This window comes from Pungitius pungitius, chromosome 10 (genome assembly GCF_949316345.1).
Source record: "Pungitius pungitius chromosome 10, fPunPun2.1, whole genome shotgun sequence".
Classification (NCBI taxonomy): domain Eukaryota; kingdom Metazoa; phylum Chordata; class Actinopteri; order Perciformes; family Gasterosteidae; genus Pungitius; species Pungitius pungitius.
In genome coordinates this window covers 19,274,895-19,296,351 of record NC_084909.1, presented here as the reverse complement: position 1 = coordinate 19,296,351, position 21,457 = coordinate 19,274,895, and the positions used below count along the sequence as shown (strand labels likewise).

Genomic DNA, 21,457 nt, shown 5'->3' with positions numbered 1-21,457 from the left:
TGAGAAGCAGCTGCTCAATCAGAGTGGAGGACTCAACACAAAAATGTTGTGACGATGATGATGATGACGGAGACAGCTCTGGGTGCATGTTAATCAGGATGAGTGAATAGCGCACAGGAGGAGGTACTGTAAGAGGAACAGAAGGCGGCACCTTTCTGACTCTCCTCCACGGCAACGTGGGTTTGGGCATCTGTTTGCTTCGGCAAAGGCACATGTGACACTCGGGAGTGGGAGATTTTTTTAATTGTTTTTTTTTTTGCTTACGTGAATGCGCTGTCCGTCAAACCCGTGCAAAAAAAAAAGAAAGAAGCCTAAACTGGGCTCTTTTTCTTCCCAAAGCCAAAACAGCTTTCTCCCACTCTGCACAAATTAGCAGCAGCCCACGCTCCACTCACACATAACTGTCAGAGCACAGACACTGCAGGGAGTGAGGGGGAGGGAGGGGAAGGTGAGAGAAGTGATGAGGAAGAAGAAGGGGGGGGGGGCAAATTGGGAGAAGAGGATGGGTAAAAGGAGCAGAGCAGAAGTGACAGATAATGTGGACCAGAAGTGGTTCTGGAACAGAAGGGCTTTGTTACGGCTCTGCTCGTTGGGGAGGTAATCGTCAAGAAACATGACAGTTGTCTTTTTGTTGTACTGTTTCTCTTATTTCTTTAACGTGGCCTTGATGCTTTGCGCACATGTCCGCTGTCTGCACAGCTCTGATATTGTGGCTTAGCAAAAGTAAGAAGGACAAAGAGCTGCTCACACAGGAAGTGGCAGACCTGTTGGCCGCCCTTCTGTTTTCTGAGTGAACAGCACAGCTTTATGCAATGAATGGCTGAGGCTGGTGCTGGGAGTGTGTGTGTGTGTGTGTGTGTGTGTGTGTGTGTGTGTGTGTGTGTGTGTGTGTGTGTGGAGAGACATTGAGGAGAAGAGAGCCTGGATGAGTAGACGTGCAGAGATGAGGGAAGGCACATTATGCAAATGCCAAAAGCAGACTCATTAACATTTCAAAACTCTGGGAAAGGAAGTCACCCAAAGTGGAGGGAAACATATTTTGAGACGACGACAAATTCACTCTGACTCCCCGCATCTCCATTCCTCCAACTCGCCTTCTCTCTTGCTCTCCAACTCCAATCTCTCATTTCTCGGCATGTGATTTTCTATTTCTGTCCCGGCTTGGTCTCTGGAGACCCGGGCCGTATCGCTGGGCCCGCTGGAGGGAAGGGAGCCGCTGGGGAACCAGAACCACGACTGCATGCAAGCAATTGGAGATTTTCTGAAGGGGCTCTGGTGCTCGGAAACAACACACACTTACATATTTTTTTCCACGAGGGCGACCAAAATGGCCACGAAGTAAACCGTATTTGAGTTTTTTGGGAGCTCCTTATGTACAGGTGTAACTCTGCCATCTTTGTCTTGTAACCAGAACACACACCTGTGGTGACTCTCTCCAATTCATATCACTTCTGTTTCTCCTTTGCTTCCGAGGAGCTGTTTTGAAATGCGTGCATTTATAGAAAAAAGGACTGAGCCAAGAGAAGCGAGTAGAAAGCGTTCAAAGGGAACCTGGTTGACAGCGAGAGGCCAGAGATGGAGGTGTGTTCCAGAGGACACCCCGTCTGTAGGTCAGCTCGACCGCGCCGAGACACTTGTCCTCCCGCCAGACTCTGTCCCTGCTCACTGGAACATGGGGTTTCACACGCCTCTGTGTTTGTGTGTGTGTGTCACCGAATGCTTGACCTTAATCCTGATGCTGTTAATCTGTGTGCTTGCTCTCTTGCTGTAAAGCAAGATGTCCCACACTGATGTTTGGGAGCAGAACCTGCGATCTGCAACAACCTCACGTTCACCTGCTTTCATGCTCTGCTTGTTTTGCTTCTACACTGATTTCAACTCAACTCCCCCACCTGGAAAAAACAAGTATCCAGGGTGAGTCAAATATTCAATCATTGTTCAATTCAACTGTACCAATCTCCTACGAAAATTCTGAGGCTTGACAAAAGAATAATTAGGATGTAGTAATCCCTCATTCCAACATGGAGCAAAAGGGGCATTAACAGCGCTGACGGGATCAGCTAATGATCTTCCATTCTGCCGGTTGTGGTCTTCCATCACTCACTTGGTGGACCCTGTACACCCCAAAACAACAGCACAATCGATCTGTACCTGCTCGGCTTGCCACCTCTCCTAATGGAACACGATCTGTTTTGTGCACACATGCTCACCAGGGAGCCCACACGACCCCCAGGCCTTGGTGCCAGTTCCCCAGATGGGCCCCCAAAGCCCCCCCCCCCCCCCCCTAACACACACACACACACACACTGTCCCGGACCTGGCATGGATTCCCCTTCCCGGTGCCAGTTTGGTGGAGGCAGGAGTCGCGGGCAGCTGCTTCTTTTCACTAACAACCGCGTCAAGTCTTTGCCTGAGGGATGTTTCCAAATGGTCTCCTTGAACTTCTGATGAACTGAAATATGATGTGCTCAACTTTGCCTCATCTCATCTTATCCTTTGTTTTCACCCAACTGTCTCAGAAATAAATGTTGTCCTCTTTTTCTGAATAAAAGTGCAGAGTGGGAATCACCCCCCAAGTACAACACACTGACGTTGTGTTTTATAAGCAGAGGTGAGATCGGGTTGGTAGCTGAGAGAAAGAGTTCAGCTGGTTGAGCGTTCTAATTATATCTACAGACGTAGCCTGAGGTTGTGGCCTTTATATCAACCCGGTTAAAAAGAGCACACACACACACACACACATGCACATGCACACACACATGCACTCTTCAAATTTGCGTCTAAGAAAGTATGGCGGAGCGCTCTGAGCCAGACATGTTTTTGTCTTCCAGCAGAACAGGCAATGCCTTAACCTACTTTGTCTGCATCAGTGCCATTATCCTGACAGCTATAGCAGGTTGGACTGTGTGTGTGTGTTTGTGTTCATGTGGATGTTGTAGAGGGAAAAGATTTTGCCACGTTGTCATGAATTTTGCATACGGTCTGGGGTCTTTAGCTTTGTTCACTGGCTGAACCCGATGTCTGGAGAGCTCATGTTTGAGTGAGTCGGGTTGAACGGGTCATCTTGGGTTTTTTTCACCAACTGTACAGATGGAGAGACGTAAGAACGAAGACATGCTGTACAAACAATGTTGTCATTAGTAGGAATTTGTCTATTGCTTTTCCATCCACGCCCAGCACACTAGAGATGATTAAATATAACGGCAAATAGTTCCAGTTTAGAATATGCAGCATCGCCAAAATTAGTTTTCATGTTCTCAGGCAAATTTCAGGGCTCGGAGCTTGTTAACATACTTACGCCTTCGGCTGCTCACCAAATCATCTCATAACGCGGTTGGATAGGAAGCTTCCTCCCATTTCAGGACTCTCCGGCTCTCAGATCCCTCAAAGGTCACCACTGTCCGTCTAAGCGGGATATCAATTACTCACCGCACATGCAGGGGGTTAAAAATGGAAACGTTCTGCACGGACCAACTTCTCCTTGGTGAGTGAATCAACTGATTGTAACAGATCCAAACCCCCCCCCCCCCCCCCCACGTTGATTCCACATGGCAGGATGGGTTGTGAAGTGCTACAAATGATACCAGTCCCTCTGAAGCTCGGCCTCCGGTGTGCCATGCGTACGTTTCCGGGGGTGCGTCTGTTTATGTGAAGATGGGACTGATGGTTCTTGCGTTCATTTGACTGCGGCCACACTTTGCCCTTACGCTTCCTCTTAAACCCGCTTGTTAATGCAGAGGACTGTTTTGTAAAGGCTTTTAAAAGCCCGAGGACCAAATGAATCCAAAGGATTATCTATTATGGATGACCACTCCGGGGTCCAGACCTTTTCTTTTTCACGTTTGCGCTTGCAAGATGGGTTTCGCTAGCTTCTGGCCAACAATACCGCCGTGACCCGGGGTCGGCCCTTCCCTGTCCGGGAAGAGGAGTTCATTACAGCCTAATGGCTACCACGCGGCCTTCAGCGATGCACTGCATTTCACCACAAACTCTTTTAAGAGAAGAAATAGACCCATGGTTTTGTCATCTAAGTGGAGTAAACTTCCAAGTGGACTTTGATAGGAGACTTTGGCTTTTGCTTGAACTGAGCAGTTAGTTAGGAAATCAAATCGTCTCCTCTTTGAACAGAGTAAACAAGCCATCGATTGTGGACCGTTGTCTAATCCCTGAAACTGCACCTGCGGCTGCTTTACCACCTGCATGATATAACCTGAACTGGCTTTAGTGCAGGGGGGCATTCCTGTGACCCATGTGATTTAAAGTGCACGGGGTGGGAGGCTGACATCTCTCATACGTTCAGCCCAGCCCAGCCGACAGCTAATGGCACTCCGTCTGCTGCAGACTGCGAAGGCATTACCATTGAGACGGAAGGAGAGGGCGTAAAATATGAATGAACGGAGCTCCCCGCTGCAGCTCCCCCCCCCCCCCCCCCCCCCCCCCTCCCTCCTTTTCCTACCTTGTCTGGATCTTTTAGCAGCTGTTTTGATACTGTGATGTTTTGAGGGCTTCCTCAGAGCAGCACGGAGCTCATTCCTGCTTTGGGTATTATTGTCACCTCAACTTAATTGGCAGCGTGAGTTAAAGTTAGGGGAAGTCTGTAGGTTTTAGTATTTGTCAGTGTATTTATAGTGCATTTATAGCTGCATAAGCTCGCTCCTTTTTTCATGCCTATACATATAAGCAGAATGAGAACAGATGGGGTTTTCAAACCTTTAATTTGTTTCTGCTGCTCGGATTCAGAGGATGAGTTGGTAAGCTCGTCTCGTCTTCCCTCTGCTTTGTTTTGCTGGAACACACACACAAGAATTAGAGTGAACAAAATGCATCACCAAAAGCCAACTGTACCCTCTGCTGATTGGTTGATGTGCATCAGATGGGAGGGAGACAGTCAACCAAAGGAGAAGACCCCGAAGAAGGTCTCATCTGCGAGAGATAAAATGAAGGCAACATGCTTTGTTCCAAGCGCTTCTGTAACGTTGCTCCATATCTGCACTGGAAAGGATCATATCGGACAACTCTACTTGCAGACAGAAAGTCTCCAGCCTAGTGCGATGCCAGTTATTTGTGGTAAGTCCAGATTCTATGAGTACAGGAAAACTATGCTTCCTATGAAGCCACTTAAGAAGATCTGGTTCCACCAGTTCCCTTCACACCGTCACATAATGTTATCAATAACAACAAACCAACCTGCACTGAGAGGACCAATGGCAGATGGCAGGCAAGGACGTCAATACGAGACCAAAGATAAGCTCTTAATAGATAGGATCCGTCCACAGAGCACCCCGTCACAAAAAGAAGAACGGAAACACGAGGGGAGTCGCCCGCGTGCCTTTTGGCCAACAAAAGGGTTATTCCTCTGCCTGGGAAGAAGTTCATGTTAGTAACTTTATGTCCGTCCATCACACACAAGGACCATCGTGTGAGTGATTTATTTGGTACCAATCAACATCGGATTATGATATATACAGTAATATATATTCTGCTTTATTACCCTTTCATTTTCATGCTGCTCCGCCTGTACTTTGTTTTGATGGATTTGTTAATCAACCGTTGTCATATTCAAAGGACTTGAAAGCATTTGTTGGCTGCGCGGGAGCAGCCCGACGACACTGAAGGCCGCTGGAAGCTCTACTGGAGCTCGTCTCCTTGGGCCTCCGGTCCGCTTGGCTAACGTAGAGACACGGCAGACTCTGCGAGGGAGAGGGTGCAACATTTTGGCAAACAAATCTGTAATAGTTCCTTTACACTTCAGCTGTGTTTTATAGAAGTACTACAGGACATAAATGAAACGGGCAAGCACAGTGTGACTTTAGAAATTCACCCCCTAAATCTGTTTTTATTGGACAAAGAATAGGGATTGGAAAAAGATTGTTTTTAATATGGATTTCAGGTTTAGTATCTGTATTTTGATAATCCCAGAGATACTAATGAGTGAGCTCGAAGCAGAGAGAGATAGAGATGCAAGGGGGGGGGGGTTGCAGAAAGAGTGTGTATTATAAATAACCTCAATCAATAATAAACGACACAGTATCTCACATATTTGGAGTCTTGGGTTCTCAAGGGAGAAGGATGAAAAAAGCACCGCCCCTGCCCCCATTGCTGTGGAGAGGAGGGGGGAGGCGAGGATAGAACAGTAGGAGTTTCTATTTTTCCTCTCTGTGCTCATGTGTGTACATTACGAGGCGGACGCCGTCCATTACTTATTCATCGGGCCCGTCTGCTGCCTGGCTGCCACACTGTGTATTCCAGCATGCCTCACAATCATTATGCCGCATGCATTATTTAACGCGCGCGCCCCGACTCCGATTGCAGATAGCCACGCCGTCTATTTATCACGCAGTTGCCCACTTATCGCCTCGTCTGGTTCTCTCGCCGGGCCGCGGCGAATCACGGCGCCTTCCGCGTCGACTTCCACGGCCTCGCCTGCACGCCCAACGGTGCGCGCGGCGAATACCTGGCACGCACGTCCCGCTCGGTGCGGCCCCGACGCGCTCCCAGCACCGCGTGGTGTTCAGCGTGTTTCGTTCTGTTTGACTTCAGTTTTTAGTTTCGGTTGGAGACTTAAGGGGGTGTCCGTAGTGCTTCTGCACCGCAGAAAACCCATTGCTCGCCTAATAATCCAGTTCATACCAACCGGCAGGTTGTCTGGATTTGTTTGCTTTTGTCATTTCTAAAGAAACGTTTTCAAAAGCGGCCCACCTGTCACACATTTATTTTTTTCTCCTCCGTCCACAGATCGATTTTTCTTCGGCTCACGTTCACTCGGGTCACTGCCGTCCCCAATCAGGCCCTCGCCTCCATCTAAAAATGAGTTTGTGTGAGTGCGTGTGGTTTGGATGTTGTTATCAGTGTCATCGCTCCATGAAGCCCGAGTAAGGCTTCTGACGTCAGCGTTCGCGCGATGGCGCTCGGCGTTATCTCAGCCAGGTGTGTGTGCGTGTGTGGTCCCATCCAACCGCTCAACGCGCACACCCGTCAGATGAGATGAGTGCAAAGCGTCTTGTTCACATGTTTGGGACTCTGCGGCGAGATGGCTGAGCCGGCGCTAACGGTGCCAACGACAGTAACATCGCTAACAGAGCTAGCAAGGTTTACATCGGTGATTGTGGCGTGTTCGGGTTGTATTTTAACAAAAGCTCATTCTCTCTGCAGCAGGCTGCTGGTTTTTGTTCTTTGTTTAATTCACAACAGGTATTCAGATCCCTAGATAACTTTCTCACCATCAGGTGACTTTAGGCATCCCGTCCCTCAAGCACAAACCTATTGTTTAACACACCTTGCACTTGGAAGACACCGTATATCTTCCCAAAGCATCCGAACAAAACACTGTTAACGTACAGCGGACAGACAGAGAGAGAGAGTGCCTGAGACTGCCCTCTGATGTCACTGGGAGAGAGAGAGGGAGAGGGAGAGTGGGAGGGGACCAGTGGAGAGGGAGAGAGTGGCAGCCGGAGGGAAGAGCAAAGAACATCAGTGAGAGCAGAGGCAGAGAGGCGATAGAGTGGGAGACGGAGGGTGTGAAAAAGACGGAGAGAGGTCCGTTCTCGCTACCAAAACATTCCAGGTTGGTCTGCCGTGTTCTCGCTGCTCAGTGGACTGTGCACACTTTCTCTCTCGCAACGCACACACTCTCGCACACTCCCGCACAAACCCACAACAACCGGACAGCGCGGCGCGACCGATGGGTAAGAGAGCTCCTCTTGGCTCCCTGTTTGCTTCTCTTTTAGTTTAATCTGGTTAGTTGGTTGGTCTGTGTGTTGTTTTGCTGGTGTGTGAAACACACTATCTGACCCTCGTGAGCGTGCCAACAAGTCAAACATTTACAGTTGTTTTTTTTCATTATGTTCGGCTGGTGTGTGTGCGCCTGGGCGTGCATGTGTTTGTATAAACTCATTTAGCCCGTGCCGCTGTGTGTGTGTGTAGGGGAGCGTATGCCTGTGCGTGGGCGTGCAGCCTTGAGTAGTGGCAGTGTTTATTGAATGGTAGTGATGTATGGAGAATCCTGCTCAGCACCACTCAGCGCAGCCTTTAAGTGAATGGAGCAGATGGCGCTGGCCGGGTCTGTTCCTCCCCACGGCCCATTGTGCACATGCGTGTGTTTGTTCTATTGTGTGTGGTATGTGCGCGTACACAGGAATATGCATGAAAGTTTGTGCGCCTGATTTCGGCACTTGTTTACATTTCTCTTATCATCTGAGAGCGAGAGTCTCGCCTGCAGTTTTTTTTCGGCGTGCGCACAGTGCGACCAAGTGGCCCCGCGTCTCCCCGTCCCGCTTCCTGGAGCTCGCTCATAGGGCACTCGATCAGTGGCCGTCACGCTGCCCTCTCTTTAAATGACCCTTTCCTCGGAGTCAGAGGGGGGGGGGGACAAAGAGCCGGTGACGTCCAGCACAACGAGCTGCAGCCCCCCCAGAGACACGCCGGCCCCCCCACCGACCATTATTGCTCCGCCTGTTTGTTCCGCATTTGTTACTTTGTATTTATTTTTAATCACACACACTGACTTCCGTACTCTTGAATTTGACATGAGCGCGTGCCCTCATCATGATTCATCATGAACTTGACCAAACATACGTGTGTTTTTTGTCTTAGTGGCCGTGGGGTGAGGAGCCCCCCCCCTGGGAGTCCTGCTCTATAAATAGCTGCCTCTGTCTGATCCAGGATCTTAGCATGATTGTGGAGGGAGGGAGGGAGCACAGCGTGACAGATGATTGGTTTGGATTAGTTTAGACAGAGGTTCAGGCTGACGTTTCGGGTCTTTCTTTTTTTTTTTTCCTCATTTTTTTTTTTTTGGCAAGTTCAGCCGGATTTCACATCGGCGCGCTTGCGGCGGGGGGGAAACCTCTCAGCTCCGTGGGATCTCACAAAGTAAACACAATTTCCCGTCTGGAAATCAACAGAGTTCATCTCGCTCCCGCCCGCCGTCTGTAATGCTCCTTCTCTGCTCCTTCTCTGCTCCTTCTCTGCTCCTTCTCTGCTCCTTCTCTGCTCCTTCTCTGCTCCTTCTCTGCTCCTGCGGCCTTTCCCTGTTTCACGCTTCCAACACACTGAGGGCCTGATGCAAAGTCCAGTATGCTAATACTCTCTAATAAACGCGTGTTCCCTACTTGCTCACATCTTAGTTTCCATGTGACGCCGATGCCAGGAAGCCACGCCGTCGGGCCCTTTTTCCTCGTAGAATGCGCACACGTTGGAATCATTTCCCCCTTCTCCACCATTACCTCATGCCACAACCGCAGAGTGCCATCCGTGTAAGCCGGGCTAGTTACTTCACAGGTGCCCGCGTCCCGCCGCCTCCCGAGTCCCCCCCTGCTGACCCCCCCCCCCCCCCGTTCTTGGAGCGTTCCTGTCGTAAAACCGCGAGATCGGCCGGGGCCAAAAGCCGGCTCCAAAGGGGCCACGGTTTACGACTTTAGAAGAGTTCTACACGCCTTTGAGCCAATGGTTTCCCCAGTGCCCCCACCCCGCCCTCCAAATATGTAATAGTGGTAAGAGCGTTCACTTGGGTAGTGACTAAAAAACCTGTGTTTTTCAGAATATGCACAGGTTATCAAAAGTGTGTGTGTGTGTGTGTGTGTGTGTGTGTGTGTGTGTGTGTGTGTGTGTGTGTGTGTGTGTGTGTGTGTGTGTGTGTGTGTGTGTGTGTGTGTGTGTGTAGCGGAGCACTGATTCCACAGCCTTCCTCCTACCCATCTGCAGCCCTCTGTGCCCTTCAGCACTCGATCACTGGTCCTGGCTGGGACCGTTCCTTTGACTCGGCTCCGGTTAGAGGTGCTTGCATCCAGGTGGGTTCTTTATTCAAATCCGTTGACACACCTCGCATCCACAAGCCGGTCCGTCTCATGGGTCCTGATCCTTTTGTTGTGGCTGAGTTGGGGTCCTTTTCAGTGAAACCCTTCAGACGTTGAGGATGACTCGATACGCATCTGCCATCCGTTTTCCCCAAAGAACTGATGGGATGCGTGAGAAGGCGTGGAAGCCGAACGGGTGCATTTCTTTTCTTCTCTTTTTAATTATTTTGTCATTTAGGGGTGACTGAGAGGCCATTTGTTTGTGAAAACAAACACCCTTTGTGGAGGCCTTTGGCATGCTTAGCGAGCGAGGCGCCTGAGGCAAACCGCACAAATAGAGCACGGGGCCGACAGCGGGTGTGCGAGTCAAAGTCCAGGGGCCACGGATCTGTCAATCCGACGACATTCCCATACCCCCCCCCCCCTCTGCCGGTGAGAAATGTACACTAGAAGGGGGCACTATGGTGCGGGAAACCCTGGCCCCCCTGAATGGGCCCAAATAATGCAGAGTGCCCCCCCCCCCAGGGGAAGAGCACTGACCCAACACACGGTTTTGTTTGTTTGGCCTGGACGTTTCACTGCAATCAAACGTATGACAGGCTTGTGTGTGTACATGCAGGAATGGGAGGTGGCGGCCCGAGCGGTCACCATTGTCCTGGGGGGGGGGGGGGGGTGGGGGGGTTTGTTTGGACAACGCGGATGATCGGCACAGACTTTTCGGTGCGACAAGCGGCGGCGTCTTCTAATGAGCGAGTTTGTATTGCAGAAGTGCAAAGGATCATGTTAACACAACATCCTCATTAGCACATGCCTTATAAATAAGAGTAAATAAATGAACCGTTTGTTCATTTATTTATTTTAAAACGTTGATAGAGGTTCAGATTTTCACAACGAATGAGCTGCAACCTTTTAAATCAAACCCCCATCTCTCATCTTTTTATAACCCGACGTCCAGAACATAAAGTAGTTCCTTCCTAAAGTCTTTCAAACAAGTCCTCACAAGTATAGCGACACAATCTCACACACGCACGTAGCACCAGCTTGTCTGGCCCGGGCCACACACTCCCCTCTCTCGCCTGCTGCCCCGTTGGACGGTGTTGAATTTCCTCCCGCACGCTAAACCTGCCCGGTACCAACAATGTAATTGGCCATCTCAGCAAGTAACTGCCACTCCATCGCCACCCCATTGGTCACTGGGGATGCCAGGACGTCCGTGATAGGACAGATCCGCTCTCCGCTGAGTTTTTTGGGGAGGGCGTGGGGTGGGGTGTGTGTGTGTGTGTGGGGGGGGGGGGGGTATTGATGGCTGGCAGAGGGCTCGCGTGGTCCATACAGAGCAGATATACTCCGGAGAAGAAGGAACTGATAGCAAGCACACATTGAGGATAATTTATGGTCCCCTGTGCTTTTGAAGATTTATTTTTTATTATAAAATGTAAGACCTAAAAGAGTTGGTTTACCTTAGTTGGTCTCTTTTTTGAGGCCAAAACACATAAGTCCTGATGCTGAATACCAGATTTCAACTCATTATTAAGCTTAAGCTTGCGTCCCAGTTACATGTAATATTAAGGAAATATTTAGCTCTTGTCTCCCTAATGTTGTGTTGGCGGGTTTACTCGTGTTTGTGTGTAAGCTGCTGTGTTGTTGTCTGGAGAAATAATCAGATTGCGCTAATACTATGTAATATTTTGTTTTTGCGTGTCATGCGGGGATTCTGCGTTTCCCACGCTCGCTCTCATGTTTCAAAGCCCCCCCCCCCCCACACACACACTTCACGGGATCATTCCCAAAATACCAAAAACACAAGGCAGATTGAACGTAACACAACTATATTATTACGCTTATATTTCTGCATACTGCAAGTGTTGTGCAGGACATCTCTGAGATATTCAAACCTCTTCGTATGACATTTCTAGGGCTCGTACCTGTGACCTTTTTTTTTCTCCACACCGATGGTGACAAATACAGAGCGGGTGTATTTTGGGGCCACGGCGTATCGCCTCCGATGTGTGACGCCTCTTGGGATCCGTCTTCTTCAACCCTCACACGTACAACTTTTCTCTCTGTAAGATATGCACTGCACACCGTCAGCAGTGCACTTACAGTAGCGACACCGCACACACACACACACACACACGCACACATAGTCCATGCGGAGACAAACACACACGGTAAGTCTCCATGCGTGTCAGCAAATCCCTGCGGCAAAACTGGTGTTGCTGGGGGATTGTTTTTGCTCTCTGCTGCCATGTTTCATCATTCCACTCTGTCATGTGTGTACGGGGGGGGGGGGGGGGGGGGGGAGTGTGTGCGCAGGCCTTCTGCGAGGAGGATGTTTTTATGGGTGTGCAGGGAGTTTTGGACGGAGGCTTCCTTTACGCCGCCACCACGGCCCCCAGTGTCACCGCGGTTTTGAATCACCGGCGCAGTTTGCTGGTTTTTTCCCCCTAAAGCTCTTCACCCGATGTCTACAACTCAACTTAAGTCCCCTGTTTGGCAGCAACCAAAAGAAAAAGATGCGTAATTCCGAGTGCAACAGTCAAGGCGGCGGTGCCCAGACAGCTGATGTAACGAGTGTTCATGAGTCTCGCTTGGATCAGAGAGGACATGGTCATTTGGCTGCTATCAAATGTTTTGGACCTTGAATACATTTTGTACCAGGAACCAGAAAAATATATGTCGTTTTTGTGATCCATTTACACACTCTGCATGCAGGTGCCAACGTGTTCTAAACATACCTCATTGTGGCTGTTTCCTCCTCTCATCCATCCCCCCCCCTCTCCTCCTCCATCAGTGGACGTGAGCTCGGCAGCACTGCCCATGCAGGGGCCCCCCACCACCACAGCCATCCTTCCAATGGACCTGCGCGTAGTGGACCACCACCACCACCACCCCCATCACCATCATCACCACCACCACCAGCAGGCCGCCTTCAGCATGGGACCCCAACCCCACCCTACGCCGCCTATCTCCACGGCCTGCCCCATGCCCTCCGATCCAGGCCGCGGGCCGGTTATTAGTAAGTGGCCTGCTACCCCCGGTGCTTCAAAGACTAACACTCAATCAGCTGGTTACGTAGCTCTGAACACCGCACAAGTCGTTTGACTCAATATCCATGCACGGGAATAAACATGTCGCTGTGGTGCCACAGATCAGCCGGAGCTGCAGCAGGAGCTGGTGACGCTCAAACACAAGCAGCAGCTCCAGCGGCAGCTCCTGATCGCCGAGTTCCAGAGGCAGCACGAGCAGCTGTCGCGGCAACACGAGGTCCAGCTGCAGGAGCACGTCAAGGTGAGCGGACGAGGAAGGCGGCGCTCCTCGGACACAAGCTACTCAGCAGAAGTGCACCTCGTGAAGGACGCGGGGAGGCGTGTGCATGCGTACGCTCGAGCGGCGTATCTGTGTAATGAGTGTAATCTGATCCGGTGTCGGTAACTTGCTGCCCCGGGTCGTCCCCTTGGCCCCCGACAAACCTTGTAGTGTGTGAATTTGATTCGATTGGATGAAGGGAGACCACAGCGTTGGCCAATGAGCACCGTCAATGGTGTTCAGAATCCCCGGGTTTGTATTCTTCTGGCTAGGATTTGTTTCGTGGAGACGTCCTGTCCTTTTTAGATCATTGATTCAGTCCAAAAACATGTCTTCTCATTTTTCCTCATGCCGTAGAGTGTCCTTCACCCACTCTTCTCTGTCTCCTTCTACTTTTTCTTCCTTCTTTAGTCTTGTGTCTCTCTCCACCAGCACCAACAGGATCTACTGGCACTCAAGCACCAACAGGAGCTGTTGGAGCACCAGAGGAAGATGGAGCAGCAGCGTCTCGAGCAGGAGATGGAGAAGCAGCAGCGGGAACACAAACTCCTCCAGCTGAAAAACAAGGAGCGGGGACAGGAGAGTAAGTAGCGGCCACAACGCCTCCTGCCTCCGTCACGCCAGGCATCTGAACATTGTTCAGTGACGTGATGAGAATGAGTAGTGACCTGAAGGAGATCAGTGGTGAGTGAGTGGTGGGGGGGTCTACAGTGTGAAGAACAAGCTGTCCCGTTTGACCGTGTATTCCCTTTCCATCTCCAGAATGTCATATTATCATCAGAGCAGGTGTCAGAGAGACTTGGCCCCTCAGTCATAGCACCTGTCCCTGTTTTCCCCAGGTCAGAAACAGCCTAAGCTCACACATTGAATAAGAGGGACAAGACAAGACGTTGGCACGGGTTATCCTCCGCATAACAATGTTCCCGCTGAGACTTTTGGGACTGTGACATTTCTGTAACAAAAGGCAGAAACGTGCACTTTCAGACGATCAGACCGGTTGTCAACAAGCCAGCTGCGGGATTATCAAAACCACTTTATTCAGCCATTAAATCAATGCGTGCCAGTAATGTTGGTAATAATCCCTCATTGCATAGGAAAACTGTGTATGCGCAGTTATTATAAATAGATGGAGGTCAGAGATGGATTAGGGGGGAGCTGAAAATAGTGCAGGATATTGTATGATGGGCAGAGAGGGGTAATCATTGAACTGTTCTGTTTGGTTTCCACTATGCTGGGCGTTTCTATAAAATATATTTGACTGTTGGGCCGCGTGATTTAGAATTTTTGTCAAAATTCCCGGATCCCAGCAATTAACTTTGCGTGTAAAAACTGTTCCGAGCACCAAGGGCCAAACCAAAGTCCTTCTGTGAGGTTCTTCAGTAGCATTTGAGAGCGCTGGTGGTACCTTTGCGCTCGGCTTTCCTGGCATAAATCCTGAAATGAGCTTTGTCAAGCTTTGTTTGGCTGTTCTTTGAGCTGATGGCTTTTCTTTTTTTTCCTGTAATTGTTTTCAGCTGCATATTTATGCTGCTTTACACTGCTCATATCCAGTTAAAACAGGACTCCAAAGGTTCTAAAAATGCTGTGAAAGGTGCTTTCTAAATTGGAAATGGCTAAAACCGAGGAGAAAATGCTTCTAGTTGGTATGAGACATGTTGGGCAACAGAGTTTCACCTCGTTAATTTGTGTAGTTTTATTATGATCACTGTCTGACTGTAAAAAGCTGTAATGTGTTTTGGTTTATGGACAGGCTACGATGTGGCGTTATTACAAACATTTCAGCACAAATCCATTCCAATATTCATAATGCCAGACGCAGTCCATTTCCCCAAACGTCTGCTGCCGGGCAATAGCCTCCAGTTTGACATCTATGGAAAGAGCATTGGGTTGGTAAACAGAGGAAGCTTTGTTAAGTACTGCAATAAATCGCATAGAAGGCATTCTCGTAAAAGCCAATTTCCTTCAGCGGCAAAGCGGAAGTATTGGGATGTCAGCACTTCCAGCTGCACCGTGATTTAGTGAGCCCATATTAGCTGTTGTCACATTCGCATACTGTATTTACCGCCTTCTCTCTCACCTGCCATCACTCCCACTGCCTTACAAATACACACCTTTACCGGCTTCCTTGTATTCTCAAAACACCCATTTCCCCCTCCCTGCGCCTTTTATTGCGCTCCTCACTTCTTTCCTGGATTTCGTCTTTTTTTTTCTTTCTTCCTTTTCTCTCTCCCTCGCTCACTCACTCATCCACCTGTGCCTCCCAGGACGATGTGTTTGCATCTGTGAAACGAGGGCGGTAATTGGAGCGAGGCCTCGGGAGCAGAGTGAAACCTGCATGAGGTGCACAGAGCACTACCGTCGCCTCTGTGGACTTCCAGCGAAACCCTCACGCAAGACCTACGAGCTCTTGCACGCGGTTACCAACCCATTATGCGCGGATGGACGGTGCTGTAATCCTCCCGTCGGTGTCGCAGAGAGCACAGGAGGCGCAGCGCCGCAGAGGCGTCTCCAGGAAGTTGAGAGGAAGTGGCGGTGATTGAAAAATATTTTGGTTTCTGGCTTTTCACGCAGCCGCTCTGCCTCTTCCCACCTCCGCCAGGTGCAGTCGCCAGCACGGAGGTCAAGATGCGGCTTCAGGAGTTTGTCCTGAACAAGAAGAAGGCCCTGGCTCAGCGGAGCCTCAACCACCGTCTGCCCAGCGACCCGCGCTTTTGGTATGGGTGAGTGTCACGGCCCGCTGCCACAGGTGCACTCACAGCTCGGGAGGAGGTCGGATGGAGAATTCATGAGATATTGGGTCAAAATTCAAGTTCATTCCTATTTTAAAGAAAAGCTACGTTTTAAAGCAAACCATCCTGTTCATTTTTCTCTATAATAATAACCTTTTAAATATCTTCAAATGCTGCTTTTTGTTTATTCATCCACACAGATGAAAAAGTATGATTATCTGTAATCTACATTTGTGCTCTTTGTGCTTGTGTAAGCTTTTCCTTTGTTGCCTTTTCTTACCTCAGCAAATGAAAAATTTGCTTCCTGGAAAATCTCAAACACAAAAGCCGCAATGATGACGTCATTAAAGGCCCCGTCCTCGTTGTGTGTTGTTCCCTGCATGTGTGAGAAGTTTCTAGCATCAACATTAGCGTCTCTTAGAGTCTTCGCCGTGTTGCCTTGAGACTACAGAGGAATCGCTGAAGGAATCCTACTTTTATTTTTGTAGTCGGTGATTGACAGCTTTCTCTATTTGATGTGTGTGTGTGTGTGTGTGTCTTTTGGAGGGGGCTGAGAAAAAAGACAATGGCACCTCTCATGCGCTTCAAATATTTGAAGAGGCTTTAAGCAGGCAAACATTTCTTCCGTGGCGCTGGATGAAAATGATTTGCCTTCACTGTCATCACCATTTCTCCTTTTTCTCCTGTTACCTTCCGCTCTCCTCGCTTTTAGCCTCATCTCTCCTCTCATCCAGCATTTTGACCCCTCCTTTAGCCTCCACCTCTTCAGAAGGAAAATGGGCCTTGGCCTGTGCTGTCTTATAGTGAAAAAGACAAGAAGAGAATGCTTTCAGCTTAAAGTCTCTACTCTTTTGTCTCTTTCTCCGCCCCGCGTTGTAGATTAGCAAACATACATAAATACGGGTGTATTAAATCAATCCTTTTTTTTTCTTTTTTTTTGTAGAAAAACCCAGCACAGCTCTTTGGACCAGAGTTCTCCTCCCCAAACAGCCCTGTCAGCGTACACCCACCCGATGCTGGGCACATACGACTCAAAAGACGACTTCCCTCTGCGCAAAACAGGTACAGAGTGGTGCCATGGTTTTGCTGAGAATTGCTGCTTCCTGACCGCCGTATTCCTCCAGCCTCACATTGCCTGTCTTGATGGGGCGGGGGGGGGGGGGGGGGGGGGGAGCTTAATCTCCCTTATTCTCTTGCATTAGAAATTGAAATGGCTTATTGGGTTTCAAAGTCAAGCACATGAACCAGGAGTCAGCCACTGGAGGATTAAAAGGAGCCCCAGAAATAGTCTCCAGAAGTCCTTTAATTCAAACATTCTTATGTAAATGAGGGCAGGTGGGTGGAGAGACCTCTAAATGAAAATATTCAAACAGAAGAGTTAGGATGAAGACTTTTTTTTTTCCACTACTTGTGATTAATATGTACCTGCAGGCAGCAGCCTCCCGGCTTAGCATAGAGACTGGAAGCAGGAAAAAACACCTAGCTTACAAAATTAGCACCTCTACAGCTGACTGAGCACTAGATCTGTAGTGTTCTACCGACAATCAGCCAGTTTCCAAGGACTTAACCAGGCAGGAAGTAAACTACAGGAAGTGGCTGTTTGCTGCCAAGACATGTCTTTTAGAAAGTATTTTTATTTTCTTGGATTCAAGGTCTATTCAAGGTATTGAGTCAATGTGGACATATTCAAGGGTTTGAGTCTGAAAGGGACTTTCTTACTTCTATTCAGCCTTGTGCGTCATCACCAGATCTTCAATATCTGCGCCCCCCCCCCACCCCTTAAAAGAAAAGTGATTCTGAAAAGCCTGTCGGGCTAATCTCCTGTTTTAGATATTAGCTCATTCATGGATACTCCTCCACAGACGTCATAGATCCTGCCGTTTAACAAAGCGGCCCTTCACCACTCTCAGAGCTGTCATGAGAAGCGCTTAAAAAGCAGCAAGTCCTGCCTTTTGGACGCGTCGGGCCGTCGGTCCTCCTTCCCGCTGTCCAAGTGGAGCCCGGGCCAAGCTGCGATTGTTCGCTTAGCGTCGGCAGCTGCCTTGGCAGCATCGCTGCCTGCTCTCACAGCTGGAAGCCCAGCTCCGTGTGCTCTGCGCTCCTCCTGCCCACCTGCTGCTGAGCTGGATGCGGGGGAGGATTTGTCCTGGCACACAACCTCGAGACGGCAAGCTTCAGCTTTCAGCGACAGTCGCACGAAATATTCCCCCCCCCGTTTAGTGACACTAAAGTGCCGCTGGCTTCGCGGCCCGTTACTGTGCATGTATCGAGGATTTGAAGGCGTTGTGCTTTGTTAAAAATAAGAGAGGGAAACACAGACAGCTGTTGGGGAACTGTTGCGTCAGCAGTGAGGCGACACACCAGCAGATCCGATAAGACGGCGTTCAGGAGGGAAGTGAGCGACAGCAGCCGCCGCGGCCCTGAGCCGCTGCTCCGTCAAACACGACGTTGGCGATGACCCCGTTTTCTCAAGCGCAGGCGTGTAAATCCCTAAAAAGTACTTCGGGGAGGCTGGGCCAGGCGCACAGTTCCAACAGGGGTTCATTGTCCAAGTCTGAGAAGCTCTGTGATAATGGAGAACACAGAGAGCCACTTTGAACGCCGAGGCAGGAAGTCTGCAAAGGCCTTCACGACAGACACACACTTGTCCAGCTGACCCCCTTTGTCCCTCACTCTTTCACACACTGTCTCTTACTCACACACACACACACACACACACACTGACGTATTCCCAAACCACACTGTTCACTGAACATTTAAACCCTGCACAATATCCACATGCAGATTGCTCTTTCTTAGGAGATAACTTCCTTCTTTCTCCTCTGCCTGCCAATCCTTGCCTTCCACTTTAAGCCCAATTTATTGTAGGACTTGATGGAATTTGGAGCATATCATTTGCCAACACGTTGACAGCTGAGCTAAAGGCTAACGGTGCTAAAGGTGCCAACAGCGCTAACAATGGCAACTTTTATGTTTACATTGCAAATGCCTGGCATTAATACGTCTAATCTCACCCCCCTGGCTTTGAACCTGACACAACCAACGACAAGGCACACTTACACTGCCACTGGGAAAATAATATATATATAAATATAGGATATTTGAAGATGGATTTCTTTCGTATGACATTAATGTCTGATCAATAATTTGAGTCGAAGAGATTTCCAAACAGACGCGTCTGTCTGTTTCATCCGTCGGCTCTTAAAACTATACATTTAATGCATATTCAATGGATATTTCTGGGAAGCTCCACTGATGAGTTTCAGCAAACTACTCCATTGATTTCTGCCTGCCTTCCTTGGAAAAGAGCAGCGCGGCTTCCCCCGGCATGAAGCCCGGGACTCCCGTCTGTCAGAACAAATGAGCAACTGATCAATACGTTTTGTATCACGGAAGCGGTTTCCTCCTCCACCACTCATCCGTTGAAGCAGGAGATATGTCATCGGATGGATGGAGTGTGTTTCTGACAACACTGAAGTGTGATGGGGCATCAGAAAGAAACATTGGGTTATTTCTCGTCTTGAGCAGTGATGTGTAATCGGAGATCTGGGAGTCTAGTGTGTTATTACTCATTCTCGCCTCAAAAGCCAAAGTTTTTTTTATATTGTACTGTTATATTGGCGCGACGGTGGGTTGCAGCAGCCCAGGTAATTTTCTACCTTGGTAAGTAAAGTTAAGTGTCCCCACAGACAAAGGCACACTGTGGCCTGACAAGAGACTATTACATTAAATTTAATCTAGCTGGCGCTTTTATCCGAAGTGACTAAGTGCATTTAACCGTGTGGGCACAGACAAGAATTCAAGAAAGCACCATTTCGACAAGAAAGACAAACTGCAAAGTGCTTTAACCGAGTGCGATTGTAAGTGCTAATAAGTGCTACTTAGTCCAGGTATAGTGGGCAGAGGTGTGTAACAACAAGCCGATTGGCGGATGCAGAGCGGGCTTTGATGTGAGGTTTGACCATCTGGATGTAGACCTGACACTGTACGCGAGTACCAATGTTTTAAAAGGGACGCGGGCAGCTACTGGGAACCAGTGAAGGGAGACCAGTGTAGCTGCTGCATTCTGGATGAGCTGCAGAGGTCGAGGGGAATGCCAAGTGACAATACCCAGAATGCGGCAGAATGGCTGAATAACTTTAAGGAGGCTGAATAGAGGCAGCTCCTACACTGATGCCAACGGTTGCTTCAGGTGAAGCAACGAAGGAGAGAGGGAGCTGCGCCAGGGGAGAGACAGAGGGGGAGATTTAGAGGGAGGAAGGAAGAGAAAGAGAGAGAGCAGGGGATGTATGGAAGGAGGAGAGTGCTACAGTAAACTGCCAGAGTCAGCAGTAAAGACCAGTCTGGGTCCTCTGCGGCGAGTGTGCAGACTGGCGTGCTTTTGCCCAGTCGGCATTAACACCCTTCAAAGTCACCGCGTCCTGAGGTGAACAACCCCGTGGCGACCAGTGCCCAGCCAACACACACCCCTACTTCTCCTTCCCCTTCAGCGTCCTCGCCGCCTCCCTCTGACCTTCCATTCATCTTTCCACCTATCCTCCCTCCCTCCGATTAGCTGTCCATTTCTTAATGACTCAGGATGCTCTACCGCAGCCTCCTCTGCTCCAGCATCCTTTGCTTTGCTTCCCATGGACCAGATAGAGGGTGGTTTAATGTCACTGTCGCAGCCAGTCCCATGTCACACCTGTGTACTACGATCCCCTTGTGCACCAGACTCAAATTGCACCTGAATGCACCGCAGTCCTTCCCTCAGCTTCTGTCAGTTCAGCTAATGCATAGTATTTCATCCCGACCCACTCCATCGCTCTTAGCAAAAGGAGAGTGCCTTCTACTAGAAGTTTGAGGAAGAAGCTTTTTTATCATAATTGAGTTTTATAAAATCAGGCACGAGTTCCCCTTAAAATTGAAAGTGCAGTTTTAAAAAGTACTCAGACATTATAAATTGGTCCTGTCATCCTCACTGACCAGGAGGTATATTGAGTGCTAGTACCTCGTTGGAGTACATTAAAACTCTGCGTAGCTCCATCCTACCTCAGGAAGCAAGGTGCCAAAGAGTTTATGGTGACCCTGAATACATCTTATGGCAATAAACCGCAACACTACACGAACACAGATCGTTCTACTCAGCTGAACCAACAGGTCCCAACTTTAGCGTGATCTGTTTGATACAAACCTCCAAAACCAACAGAAGGTCAGCCGTCGGTCAACCCGCCCGGCTTCGACTAATTGATCGGAAGGAAGCCAGTGGAGTAGGGAATAAAACCGGCTGTGTCTGGTGTAGCCTGGCAGAGAGCGACCAGGGAAAATGTCAGGTCCTACCCCTCACCAGAGAGGTTTCCCACAACAGGCCGAATGCACCTCGTCTCTGTCTCTCCCTCACGTGGCACTCGCCCATACGTTGTCCCCCCCCCCCCCCCCCCCCCCGCCAATCCAGAACGAGAGGCAAAAGAGAGGGACGGACAGTGGGATGCACAAACCTGCGTGGTGATGGACAGTGGCTTGTGTTTTTGTAATTGAAAGTGAAATTTCATAAAATGAAAAAGAAGCACCTCCATTGAGTTTTGTCCTCGTACGGACTGAAACTCCACCTTTTTGAGTAAATCCTCCATCATGACCCTGTTGATCTCT

At 49.4% G+C, this 21,457-nt stretch overlaps 1 protein-coding gene across 8 annotated transcripts in view; it reads left to right on the top strand.

The window, feature by feature from the left end:
• The window catches only part of hdac4 (histone deacetylase 4), an 89,024-nt gene that overhangs the window by 31,335 nt on the left and 36,232 nt on the right, over nt 1-21,457 (top strand). For 4 of the 8 annotated variants that reach the window (XM_062564954.1, XM_062564953.1, XM_062564951.1 and 1 more), the window contains 5 exons: nt 12,586-12,810; nt 12,943-13,082; nt 13,512-13,683; nt 15,700-15,820; nt 16,773-16,891. In XM_062564954.1, the coding sequence (XP_062420938.1) occupies nt 12,586-12,810; nt 12,943-13,082; nt 13,512-13,683; nt 15,700-15,820; nt 16,773-16,891 (777 nt within the window). Of the gene's footprint in view, nt 1-7,417; nt 7,686-9,671; nt 9,786-12,585; nt 12,811-12,942; nt 13,083-13,511; nt 13,684-15,699; nt 15,821-16,772; nt 16,892-21,457 lie in introns of those variants that run through there. The other 4 variants (XM_062564955.1, XM_062564956.1, XM_062564957.1 and 1 more) reach the window with 4 other exon arrangements.